General features: G+C 52.9%; 1 protein-coding gene across 9 annotated transcripts in view; it reads right to left on the reverse strand.

Annotated features, from left to right (window-relative positions):
- The window catches only part of LZTS3 (leucine zipper tumor suppressor family member 3), a 45,816-nt gene extending 37,853 nt beyond the window's left edge, over positions 1–7,963 (reverse strand). For 5 of the 9 annotated variants that reach the window (XM_032604258.1, XM_032604259.1, XM_032604257.1 and 2 more), the window contains exons 1-3: positions 2,374–3,881; positions 1,244–1,714; positions 40–906 (exon numbers count right to left, since the gene is read on the reverse strand). In XM_032604258.1, coding sequence (XP_032460149.1) covers positions 40–906; positions 1,244–1,714; positions 2,374–2,577 — 1,542 coding nt within the window. In that variant the 5' untranslated portion in view covers positions 2,578–3,881. The other 4 variants (XM_032604262.1, XM_032604263.1, XM_032604265.1 and 1 more) reach the window with 4 other exon arrangements.
- Positions 7,964–13,662: the final 5,699 nt, after the last annotated feature.

Below are 13,662 nucleotides of genomic sequence, written 5' to 3' on the forward strand. Positions count from 1 at the left end.
AAGGGGACACAGGGAGATGCCCAACCCCCCAGTCTGCACCTCCCACTTAGTTTCCTCCATCCGGGGCAGGAAGTCAGCCTGTTCCTTCTGGCAGGCGGCAACCTTGTCCTCAAGCTCTTCCCGTTGCCTCATCAGCCGGGCTGCCTCCTCCTGCAGCTGCTTCTTGTCCTGCTGCAGCCGCAGCACCTGCAGCTGTAGGCCTTGCTGGGCACGCTGGGCGCGACGGGCCACCTGCTGCAGCTTCCCACTGCAGCCCTGCCGCAGCTCGGCCAGCTCACGCTCCCAGGCCTTCTGACGCTCCTCCAGCACCTGTGCCACTGCCGCCTCGCTCTGCTCCAGGCTACGCCGCAGAGCTGCCACCTCCTGTTCCTTCTCCCACAGCCGTTCTTCTAGCTCCTGGATCAGAGCACTGGGCGAGGGTGGTGAGCAGGCCGCAAATGGCAGGCCTCCACCTCCGCCGTCCCCTGATCCCAGGTGGCCTGGCCGCCCCATGGATGAGGATGACCCACCCTTGCTGGAGGCCCGCACACTGTCAGAGGTTGCCAGGTCCTGGTAGCCTGACCCACCACCGCTGCTGCTGCCACCACTGCCACTACCATAGCTGGCAGTGCCAATGCGGTTGATGTGGCTGGTGGAGGCACTGAGGGGCGCCAGGTGCTGGCTATAGCTGGAGCTGTAGGTGGGCAGGCTTGTGAGTGAGTTCCGGCCTGAGTCTGAGAGGCCGCCCCCTCCCCCACCCGCTGGGGTCATGGTCCGAGACTTGTCCAGTCCACCCTTGAGGCCACCAGGGCCCTGTCGTCCCTCAGGGGTCCCGTTGGTCTGGGGGGGGCACAAGTTCTGCATGGAGTGGAAATTTTTGGGTACAACAGGCTTGAAGGCCGAAGGCCGAACTAGCGGCTCTGAGCACTGCACAAAAGCAAGGAAGGGGGAGTCGACATCAGGATGGGACCTTAGCCTTGCCCCCAGTCTCTTCCCTCTGATCTAGACTTGTTCAGCCCCACCTCCCACCCCCATTGGATCCCCATCCTGGGAGTCCCTCCTGGCTGGAGTCCCACCTTATATCCACCACCTGCCCCCCTCACAGCCAGGTCTTTACCCTTGACCTACCAGCTGGAGTTGGCCCCCAAGGCTCCCCAGCCCAGCTTCTATCTCAGCCCCTACAACCCAAAAACGTCCAAGAAGGCCCACTTCACCCTCCTCTATGGGCTGCCTCCTGCCCCAGGAAAAGGCCCCGGGGACTGACCTGGTCTAGCTTGCCAGAAGTGGCCAGGAGCTTGGGTGGGTGGCTGGGCTCACGATACTGTGGTGGGGCCTTGTCACTGCCGCCGCTGCTGCTGCTGCCACCACTGCTGCCCACCACATTGCCGCAGACATCTGTGTGGTCATTGCCCCGTAGCTCGCCATTGAGGTAGAGTGAATTGGCGAGAGCCTTGTCCTCCGAGGGGTAGCGGCCTGGCCTCTCCCTGCTGGCCCCACTGCCACGGGGGCCAGGGAAACTGCCTTGGCTGCCCCCACCCCCCGTGCGGGTGCCCACACTCTTCATGGCGAACTCCTGAGTGTGGGCCACCCCACTGCCCACACTGCCCATGGCCAGACGAGGGTCTGGGGGTCCGAGCTCAGAGGGCCGAGGGGCAAAGGCCAGGAGGGGATCCCGCCCTGGATCAGCGCGCACAGGCAGTGTCTCCAGCTTCGCCATGACTAAGCCAGGGGGGCACTGTGGGCACAGGTGGGAAAGCAGATAGGTCAGCTCCACCTCCACTCCCACCATCCCATGCAAGCCCGACCCGGCACCACCTGCATCCTGCCCCTCAGTGTCTCCTTCCTTATAGTGGGTACAAGAGTTCCCAAACACCCAAGGTAAAGGAATGGGGCTGGGTAAATAATGATAGCTTGGTAATAGGGGCTGCCCGTTGCACACCTGACAAAGCCCAACCCCCAGGGACTATGCACCTACCCTCCTAGCTTTGCTCTGCTCAGTATTCCATTCTTTAACTCCCACCTCAAACCCACCTCCTTCATGAGCCTCCCAGACACAGTGACCCCCTCAACTCTTCACTGCAACCCCCAGAACTCAGGTGTACTTTACTCTGGGTCTGGACCCCTATATCCCAACCTCATGGGCTGGGGAGAACTCAGGTGTACTTTACTCTGGGTCTGGACCCCTATATCCCAACCTCATGGGCTGGGGAGATGGGGTTGGAAGGGGACAGCAGTACCTGAATTCAGTAGGGAACCTCAGAACTTAAGGGAGGGAGAGAAACCCATCCCTATCCAAAAACTGTGGATGGGAGTCCTTCCCGGCCCCCTAACCCAGGGTGTTGCAGTCAAGGGCAGAAGTGGAGGCTCACTACCAGCGCAGGATCCTCTCCTTGCCTCTCCAAGGGGGTGGGGGGCCGACGGGTCCTCAAGCCTTGGACCCTCCGAGGCCCGGTCTGCAGGGGCCATGTGCCTCACTCTCGCAGCTCGTCCAGGACCAGCTGCGCGACTTTGGACGGGCCGACTGAGCCATCCTGGACTGCAGTTTTCTCCTCTGCGAAATGGGAGGAATGGAGGACCTACCTCGCAGAGCTGCCGCATGCCAGGCACCCCAGGGAGGCGGGCGCGGGGAGGGGACAAGGGTATTGGGGGTCTGGTGGGCGGGAGCTGCCGCGGCGGCGCTTATCTGGGCCACCAAGGGCATGCCCCGCCCCTCGCGGACTGCCGGGGACCCCAGCTGCAGCGCCTAGCAGGGGGCCCTACCGGAGGTCTTTCCAACTCCGCCGCATGGGGGCCTGGCACGAGAGGGCCCCCTACCCATGGTCAGTACCTCAGCAGAGGCCCCCGGGCTGGCTGAGGCCGGGGCAGAGGACGCAGCGCCGCCAGCGCGGGCGCCTGCCAAGCCTCCCTCCTGGCCTGCTGTTCCTACAAGTGGGCGGGGGCAGGAGCGGGGCCTCCGTGCCCAGCGGCGCCCAGGAGGATTCCGCGCCTGCAGAACCCCTCCAAGAATTCATTGCCTTCGGGAAGACTTCCTGGATTACTCCCCTCCCCCGCTCCTTGTGGACCTTGACCCTGCTTAGTTCACCGTGAATTTCTCTGAGCCCTTCAGTGGACGTGCGTCCCTCCTCCCCCAGGGCTGGCCCAGAGAAGCAGGGGGAGCAGGGCCTCGGGTTACCTGCGCTCAGGAAGGCCCCGCTTCCTGGTTCCTTTGTCTCAAGTCTGCACCTGGGAAGACCTGCCCCAGAGATCCTCATATCCAGCCAGGCAGTGGGAGCAGGCAGTGCCTGCTGTGAGTGTAGACGCTCAAATACGTGTGCCAGAAATGGCAGGGGGCGCCCTTCAGGCCTTTAACTCCTGTTCCCACCAGAAACCAGGCAGGGAGCCTTCCTTCTCTGCCAAGGTGAAGGGGTACTGGTAGCAGCCCTCGACCCCTTGAGTGCACTTCAAACTGTCTTCTACCCATATGCCCATTTTTAATGCTGTGTTTGTGCTATCAGGCCCCAGACCAGGGGAGCCTTAACAAAACTCTTGCCCTTCAGTCTTCTGGCCATCACACCTGGAATTACAGCCCTAGGTGGTTGGAAAACTTACCACAAACCAGTCCACACTGACTTCGTAAAATTCCATTCTATCAGCATCTCCCCCCGACCCCCCAGGTGTGGAGAACAGGACTTTACTACATTGCTCCCTTAAGCTAATCTGTTCCACATGTCCCACAAGGCTGAGACTTAGGGTGAGTCAAGAGAGGCACCTAGGGCGCAATTTAGGTGCAGGATCAGCAAGTGCAGGACCCTGAGAGTGAGTGCCTCCTTTCATCTGGTGCCCTAGGTGCCTCCCTTTTTTTTTTAATATATTTTTGGCTGCATTTGGTCTTCGTTGCTGCACGCAGGCTTTCTCTAGTTGCAGTGAGCGGGGGCTACTCTTTTTTGCGATGCGTGGGCTTCTTATTGCGGTGGCTTCTATTGTTGCAGAGCACGGACTCTAGGCACGCGGGCCCAGTAGTTGTGGCTCAAGGGCTCTAGAGCGCAGGCTCAGTAGCTGTGGTGCACGGGCTTACTTGCTTGGCGGCATGCGGGATCTTCCTGGACTAGGGCTCAAACCCGTGTCCCCTGCATTGGCAGGCGAATTCTTAACCACTGCGCCACCAGGGAAGCCCTACGTGCCTCTTGACTCACCCTGGCCATGCTGTCTCCACTCCCAGTATACTCCAGTCCAGATATCCCCCTCCCATTCTAAGCATGACCCCCTTCTCTTGCCATCTCTGGATGCAGTGTAGGGAGCAGCTAGGGACTGAGAAGGTGGAGGCTGGGAGGCCTGAGGCTTAGAACCAGTGGGAAGATCTGGGCAGGGAGGAAGAACGGACAGAATTTCATACAGATGGTGTTCAGGGGGTGGGGGCAAGGGAGGAATCTGGACTGGGGCACCAGGATGGGTGTGACACCCTTAACTTGACAGGAGGAGAATGTTTGGGGGAAATGGGTGATTTGAGGAAGACCAGAGAAAGATATCTGTCACATACCGGATGGAAAGAGAGACTGGAATCATGAGCATTCAAGGGTGGTGTGGGTGGCGCCCAGCATGGAGCTCGAGTGGTAGAGCCCCAGAAGACTGGGAGGTGGTGTGGGAGTGGGAAGAAGGCCAGGAGAAGGCAGGCCCTGAAGACCAAGATGGAGTGGGCTGCAAGAATGTGGGGGCAGCTCCTGGTGTTAAAAAAGGGGCAAGGGCTTCCCTGGTGGCGCAGTGGTTGAGAATCTGCCTACCAATGCAGGGGACACGGGTTCCAGCCCTGGTCCGGGAGGATCCCACATGCCGCGGAGCAACTAAGCCAGTGCACCACAACTACTGAGCCTGCGCTCTAGAACCCGTGAGCCACAACTACTGAAGCCCACACGCCCAGAGCCCGTCTCTGCAACAAGAGAAGCCACTGCAATGAGAAGCCCACGCACTGCAACGAAGAGTAGCCCCCGCTCACTGCAACTAGAGAAAGCCCGCGCCCAGCAACGAAGACCCCACGCAGCCAAAAATAAATAAATTTATATTAAAAAATTTTTTTTAAAGGGACCAGGTAAAATTGGGATTGGCGGGGGTGTCCTGAATTTGGCAGGTGGAAACATCACGTGTCTATGAGAGTATGATTTCAGAAAAGTGGTGCAAGGCAGAGCCAGACTACAGGAGTAGGAGGGGGGTCTGAAGGGAAAGATGGAAGAGTTCCCTTCTCTCTTTTTTTTTTTTTTTTTTTTTGCGGTACACGGGCCTCTCACTGTTGTGGCCTCTCCTGTTGCGGAGCACAGGCTCCAGACACGCAGGCCCAGCGGCCATGGCTCACGGGCCCAGCCGCTCCGTGGCATGTGGGATCTTCCCAGACCAGGGCACGAACCTGTGTCCCCTGCATCGGCAGGCGGACTCTCAACCACTGCGCCACAAGGGAAGCCTCCCCTCTCTTTTAAGAGGAGGCCAGAGAAGGCAGTAATTTAAGGTGGTTTGGGATCCAAGGGCTCTCTTCTAATTTTAGAATTTAACATGGTAGAAACCTGAGTGTGGTGATATCCTGAAGGAAGGCATCAATAGTGAGATTAGAGATCTAGGCAAGGGGGCGCCACCAGAAGCCTGGGTGTGGACAGGAGCAAACCTCAGAAGTGATCATGTTGATCATGAGAGTGACAGGAAAGTTCTTTGCAAACTGTAAGGTGCAGTACAAACATGCAATACTACCTTCTCTGAGATTCAGTAAAGGAGAATCTGACCATAGGTTAGGGCTGATCATATTCCACCCTGACCCACTGTTTCCCTGGATTGTGTGTGGTCCCCAGGAAGGCCTGGATGCCCAGAGTCCTGGATGGATGGAAATGAGGTCCCAGAACTGTTTCCTGAGCCTCCTATCCCTGTGGTTTACCTGGGGAATCTTTGACTACCAACCCACTGCAGCTCTCCCTGGAGTCTCGCTCTCCAAACAGCTTCTTGCCATAACTCTAACCTGTTATGGTCAGCCCCATACAAGCGTTCCCTGCCCCTTCTCTCTCCCAAGCTTGGGCTGCTGCAGCTTCTTTCCACAAAACCCCAGCAGGGACTGGTAGGATAAGCAGGGGCGTATGTTTCCCTGATAGGTGGAAACTGAGCCCAGGGGAAGGGTTTGAGCTTCATTTGTGGGTCTGGGTCCTGAACTAGCCCAGGTAGCTGAGTGTGGTCGGCAAAGACAGCCTCATGGCCTCAGCTCAACAACCTGGGATGACAGCCTGTTGCCCGATTCTGCCTCTATCTCTGTCCTATCAGCTCTCAGTGCCTAGGACATTACACACAGTATTAGTGGTCATGAACGGGCCAAAGAGACAATACCTGGGGGTTACATGGGCAGGTCCTTCCATCCTACAGTGACCACCCACCCCACCATAGCTGTGTCCCTCCCAAAACTAGGAATGCCCCACCCTTCTCTTGGGTCTCAGAGGTCCCAAGCTCAGCCCATTCACCCCCTAAAGATCTCAGCAGCCCCTCCTGCCAGCATCTTTGCGGGGGGCTCCTCACTGGGCTTTCTTTCTCAGCACTCCCTCCCCTGTGCAGCTGCCAAGGGACCCTTTCTAAAGGGCAAAGCTGATCTTGTCTGTGCTCTGCCCAAATTCTACTGCACCAAGTGCAATAGACAGAGTTATGGAGGTATCAGCTCCAAGTGTAAATCCCAGCTCAACTGATTAGGGGTGGAACTGCATGCAGGTTATTCCACCGTGGGTTCTCACACCTACCCTACAGGAATCTTAAGAAGTGAATGTATTACGGGTAAATGCCTGGCATTCCTCTCAGCCCTCAGAACCAGAGCAGAGCTTGAAGCAGGGCCCCCAAGGCCTCTCCTGTTGCTCATCCTATTTCCCTTGACCTGAGCCCCTCTCCACTCTACACACAAAATCTCTTCTCAGCTCTCTGTGCCCATCCTGCATCCTTCAAGGACCAATCCAAATGCTGCCTCCCAGGACAGCATCCCTGATCTACCCTGGGAGAGGGGGTAGGGTGGTCTTGGAGCACTTGGCTCAGGCCACTCCAGGGATATTTCATTCTGAGACTGGCCTGTGAGTACCCCCAGGGGGAATGGACGGCAGAGTCTTGGATCTCTGGCCCCTGGCACTGAGGAGATACAGAGAGAATGTGTGTGGGAATGCTAGTTATGAGCAATGCAAAGAGGCAGTGAATCGGACAGGAAAATCAGGAAGGGTTCCGAGAAGAAGGACTGAGGGAGAAAAGGTATCAGGGGCACTGTAGGGCTTTTGGGGGTGCAGAGGTCTCCAGAACTTCTTGGTTGGGATGTGTGAGGGAAGATCCATCTTCCCTTGGCGACAAAGGGGGAAGGGCCCCATCCCCTAGATCCTGGCTCTGATAAATCCCATGTTTCAGGAGTGAGGGGGCTGACAGCGCCCCCCCACACACATCCCGAGCACACACACGCGCACACACGAGCCTCCCGCACGGGGGTGGGGGTGGGGGGTGGCGGGTGCTCGGGCGCTGCCCACGACAGAGACCCCGGCCACAGGCCATCCCGAGGAGATGCCCGGGGGTGGGGTGGTCTCTGCGGTGGGGGAAATCCCTCCCGCACCTCTCGATGCTCCCCACCAAGGCGTGTGGCCCGGGGGGCGGGGCGCAGAGGGAAGAGGTGACATAATCCGGGCCGCACCCCCTCCGGCCGCCACCTTCCCCCAGGCCCTGCGAAGCATCCATGACATCATCGGTCTCATCTTCACTCTCCTCACCCCCAAGGATCCCAGCAGTGGGACGCGCCCCCTCCCCGGCTCCGGGTCCTACCGAACGAGCCTCGCGGTGCAGCGGGCAAGGCGACAGACAGGTCGGAGCCAGGAGGGGCGCCGCAGTGCGCCTGCCTCACTTACTCGCTATCTCAGGGTCCGGTGCGGGGTCTTCGGCGTAGGCGCCGCCGGTCCGGCTAGCTGGCGCAGCCAGAAGCCCGCCCGGCTGGGCGCGAGGCGCGGGCCCGGCTGCGCTCGGCGCCCCTCCCGCTCCCCGCCTGGGCCCCGCCCACTCGCGGCTGCGGCAAACGCGGGCACGCCCTCCAGCCACGCCCCCCGGACCCGCCAATCCCGGGGCTGGGGCGGGGCCCAATGCCTTAACCCTTTCGTCGCTGCGTCCAGGCCCGCGCGTGGGACCCCTCTCTTTCACCCACCCCAGGGCGCCACGAGTCTGCCCCGAGCCCCCTGCTCATTCCCTGTTAACCCTCAAGACCCTTGGGCTCAGCCCCCAGTCTCCTCTTCAACAAATCCAGTAGGACCGCGCCCTCCTTGAACCCCACATCTTTGGCGACAGGGAGGAGCCCCTCTGACTTGGGGAAGGGGCTCTAGAAGCTAAGCCCCGAGCCCTATTCCTCTCGCGCTCCCGTTCTTCGGGACGCGACTTCCCAGCGAACGCCGTGGAGACCTTGCAAGTCTGCAAGGTGGGGGCGGGGCGAGACGTCTGGAGTGGATCCGACAACGCGCTTGGAAGACCCGTCGCGGGCATAGGGGAGGCTTCGCGGGTCGTGACTGTGTCCGTCAGCAATCGGAACCGGTTTGAAACTTGATTGTCGCGGAGGATCACCGTCGTGGGGGAAAAGGCGGGTGACAAGGAAAAAGACATAACATTACAATCGAGCAGGGTTTGACTGCTTCACCCTGTGGGCCGAAACTGGCAGGATGCCCGGCCCTTCGGAGTGAGAGGGAGTAAGGTGGTTCGTCTCATATCTGGAGCACCAGCTTCGCACGCGCTTGCCAGGTCTGTGAGAAGAGTGCTCATTCCGCCCCTGGTGGCCCGGGAGGACTGCCGGGAGGAAGAAGTCTGTCTGGAAGTGAGGCCTTAGCCTTGAACAGGGTAGACAAGCAAGCCAGGCCTAGGGTTCAGAATTAGCAAGAGCCTGGAGGCACAAAGTGTCTGTCCTAAAAACTGCAGCGTCTCCACTCCGGCTGGCATTTAACCCATTGTAGCTCTACTGTTAACAGATGACTTGTTTGGTCATCTGTCATCTTATTTTATGGTTTTTATTTCTGGCTATTTCCTGTTTTCTGAATTTTTCCATATTTGCTTTTATTTGCTATAGTGATTTGCAATGCAGAAAGCCTGTTTTTAATTCTCCTGGTTGTTGCCTTTATCAAATAAAAATGCAGTTTATATTTCACAAATTATTAAAGTCAATGACAAATCATTTATTTTTATGTTCCTCCTTGTGTAATGAGAAATTTCCATCTCTTGGCCTGCTGCCCTCACACTTACTTTTATCTGTCCACTTAATCTAGGATGATAGACCCAACTTTTTTTTTTTTTTTTTTTTTTTTTGCGGTACGCGGGACTCTCACTGTTGTGTCCTCTCCCGTTGCGGAGCACAGGCTCCGGACGCACAGGCTCAGGGGCCATGGCTCACGGGCGCAGCCGCTCCGCGGCATGTGGGATCTTCCCGGACCAGGGCACGAACCCGTGTCCCCTGCATCAGCAGGCAGACTCTCAACCACTGCGCCACCAGGGAAGCCCTAGACCCAGCTTTTGTTTTTACACTTTTTTTTTTAAAGTCAAAAAATCCTCTTTTTCAATCGTTTTTGGCTTTTGCGAACCCTTCGTTTAATTAGTAACAATGTCACTGCCAGTTTTTTATGCACTAATTTTTCTGTTCCTCATTCAGACTCATCTCCCACTTGACTGGTGATTTCAAGAACTCTGGGATGTTACCTTTTTCTAAGTCTTTGCCCTAGGTGAGAATGCCTTTCTACTGTCTTTACACACATGGTGGCTTGACTATTTATAGAATTCTTGAATCTCAAACTATCCCCATCAAGACTCTCTTGTCCTTATCCCATTCTTTTGGCTCTTAAAATGGTAGCAAGTACACCTGAAACTAATATAATGTTATATGTCAATTATAGCTCAAAAAAAAAAGGTAACAAAGCTGGGCTGGTCTCTTTTATTATTTTTTTTTTTAATATTTATGTATTTATTTGGCTGTGGCGGGTCTTAGTTGCAGCAAGCAGGATCTTTGGGGCATGCCAGATCTGTTTTTAGTTGTGGCATGCAGGCTCCCTTTAGTTGCGGCATGCAGGATCTAGTTCCCTGACCAGGGATGGAGCCCTCAGTCCCCTGCATTGGGAGCGTGGAGCCCTAACTGCTGGACCACCAGGGAAGTTCCTGGGCTGGTCTCTTTTAGGCAAGCAATTCACCTCGTGCTTGTTGGGATTTTTCCTTACCCTCAAAATTCAAACATTTTGCCAGTATAATTCTCAGTATAGGCATTTTTCTGTTACTTTTACAGAAACAAAAAAGGTCTTCCTTTCAACTGAGAAAAGTTTCCTTCTATGTTCTTTCTTGTCCATTCTATGAACAGATTGTTTTGGATATTTTTCTCCCCTAAAATTATCACGTTGGATTGCCATTGTCAATGAAATCTCTTTGTCCCTTTTCTCTGAATCCTGGAGACACTATCTCAAGTTTTTTGTTTTTGTTTTTTCAACATCACTGATTTAATTTTCTTCAGAGTCAAAGATATGCTGTTTTCTCTAATAAAATATCTCATTCTGTTTATTTTCCTTTCATTTTAGCCATTTTCTACCCGCCTCTGTCTTGATCTCAACTTAATCCCTTTTCATAGTTCTCTGTTCTTATGTCATGGAGAATGTGGTTTTGCACCTTAAGAGCACCAAGAAAATAAGAGAATAACCATATCTGGCTCTGTTCTAATGCATATGAAAACCTTGATAATGTGGACAATTTTCTGGGAAATAAAATTATAAAAATAAGAAAGATGTTGAAAATATTATCCAAGAAAGATGTCCAAAACAGGCTCTAGGCCCAGATGGTTTAATGGAAGAATTCTCTCAAACTTTCAGTGAACAGATAATCCTCACCCTATAAGTCTGTATCAGAGCACAGAAAACCAAAAATGGTAAATATTTCATTTTATGAAGCCACAATTCGCAATAAAGGAGGATCAGAAAGGAGAACTACAAACCAGTCATACTTATCAGTTCAGAGGGGGAAAAAAATCCTAAATACAAATCAAGGAAATAAAATTAAATATTATTGTATATGAACTTAATAATCCATGAGTGTGTTAAATGAGAAAAACAATCATCATAATAGAGGCCAAAAAGTCATTCAAAAATCAATACCCCAAAGAACCCTCATAATTAACCAGGAATGGTTGAAATTAAGATTCAATATTTTGTGTTTTCTTGACAAAAATCCAGAGGGCCTCAAATGGCCTAACTGAAAGTTGCCCTAGTCAAACAATCCTCCTCATCAAATGGATGAGGTGCAGTTTCTGCTTATCTCTGAGTATTGTAGTGGGTTTCAGTTCTCTGCCGGCCCTCAGATTTATTCAAACAAGCAAATCAGATCCCCTGCAGGAACCAGTGGGCACTCACCCTCTTGCTGCTACAAAGTCTGCCTCCCACAGTCCCTGGTTGTTCACTGTATTCCTGAGTGCAACACCTGTGTGGCCCTGGGTGGCTTGTGGTGTTCTCCTCCCCTGGGCTGTGAGTATATGTGCTGTCAATCTCACCTGCTCAGTGTCAGGTATTGTGTTTGGCCATCCCCATAACCCTAAGGAGGGAATCTCTGCCTCACCAATGGGGTGAAGAGCAAGTAATTAAAACAAGAGTATATCAGACTAACAGGGAATTCCCTAGCAGTCCAGTGGTTAGGACTTCTCATTTTCACTGCCAAGGGCCCGGGAACTAAGATCCCACAAGCCGCGAGGCACAGCCAAAAAAAAGAGTATATCAGGCTAACAAGAATTAAAAACCCACGTTGGTGAGGATGTAGGGAAATAGAAAATCATAAAGTGTTTTTTTTTTTTTGGCTGCGTTGGGTCTTCATTGCTGTGCGCCGGCATTCTCTAGTTGCCGTGAGCAGGGGCTACTCTTTGTTGCGGTGCGTGGGCTTCTCATTGCGGTGCTTCTGCACGGGCTCTAAAGCACGAGCTCGGTAGTTGTGGCACATGGGCTTAGCTGCTCCGCGGATTGTGGGATCTTCCAGGACCAGGGATAGAACCCGTGTCCCCCTGCACTGGCAGGCAGATTCTTAACCACTGAGCCACCAGGGAAGCCCCACAAAGTATTTTTGAGAGTATAACTTGGTTCAACCTTTTGGGAGGACAATTGGGTAATTTATTAAAATGAGAAATGCGATATCCTCGGACCCAACAATTCCATTTCTGGAAGAAATACCATCACAAATAATATGACAGATGTACAAAGACAGTCATTGACATAATGGTGTAATAGTAAAAAAAAAAAGTTTTTTTAAACCTAAATACATCAATCTGCTAAGAGAAGATTGATCAAGTGAATAACAATGCAACCAATGCAATGCAAGTCCAAAAAAGCAAGTGGCAGAATCACATGTATACACACTATACTCTAATTTTTCTATTATTTTTTAAAGAATATATATGTACACGCATAGAAAAGTCTGGAAAGATACATACCAAACTATTAACAGTGGCTACCTTGAGATGGTGGGATTTCAGGGAGTATGACAGAAGAGAGGACACTAGGCACTTTGGTAATGTTTGCACTTTTTAAAACAAGCATGTGTTACTTTTGTAAAAAAAATTTTTTTTAAGGTAAAGAAGTTTGCTTGCAAGAATAAACAGGTGAGTAAGCTCTGAAAATTTAGACAGACTATTAGATATTAAATATTTGCTCAAAAATCCCTGCCCCAATGGAGTTTGCATTCTAGTGGGAGGAGACAATAAGTAAAATATATAGTGAATTAGAAAGTGGTAAGTACTAAGGAGAAGTTGAGACTGCAGGGGATCCCAATTCTGAATAAGATAGAAGGTCTTGCTGAAGAAGTGCACTCAAGTTACAGACCTGGAGGGGAGGGAAGCAAGTCTGAAGTATAAAAGAGGTTCCTAGGATGCAATCATTTTATCTATAACAAAATGAGCTTTTCTTTTTCAATGTTTTGTTTTATTGCACTAAAGCTTCCAGACAGAAAAATGGTTAAACATTAAAACATTATAATTTTTAATAAGATCAATAACTACAAAAAGAATTAGCATTGTTAAAAATCTACCTTTTGGGGCTTCCCTGGTGGCACAGTGGGTGGGAGTGCGCCTGCTGATGCAGGGGACACGGGTTCGTGCCCCGGTCCGGGAGGATCCCACATGCCGCGGAGCGGCTGGGCCCGTGAGCCATGGCCACTGGGCCTGCGCGTCTGGAGCCTGTGCTCCGCAGCGGGAAAGGCCACAGCAGTGAGAGGTCCGCGTACCAAAAAAAAAAAAAAAAAAAAAAAAAATTTTTTTTTTTTTTTGGCCACACCACGTGGCATGTGGGATCTGGTTCCCCAACCAGGGATCGAACCTGTGCCCTCTGCAGTGGAAGTGTAGAGTCTTAACCACTGGACCACCAGGGAAGTCCCAAAGGTCTACCCTTTTAAATGGCACTGGCCCTAGATTGTTTTATGGCTGAGTTCTACCTATCTATAAACAGGTCATTCTAAATCATAGGAAAAGAGGAAAAGCGCTATGGACCTAGAGATTATCATACTAAGCTCAGTAAATCAGAAAGAGAAAGACAAATACCGTATGATATTTTTATATGGAATCTAAAATACAACACACATGGACATATCTACGAAACAAAAACAGACTCACAGACATAGAGAACAGACTTGTGGTTGCCAAGGGGAAGGGGGGTTGGGGAGGAGAAGGATTGGGAATTTGTGATTAGC

The sequence above is a fragment of the Phocoena sinus genome, chromosome 15 (genome assembly GCF_008692025.1).
Source record: "Phocoena sinus isolate mPhoSin1 chromosome 15, mPhoSin1.pri, whole genome shotgun sequence".
In the NCBI taxonomy this organism is placed as follows: domain Eukaryota; kingdom Metazoa; phylum Chordata; class Mammalia; order Artiodactyla; family Phocoenidae; genus Phocoena; species Phocoena sinus.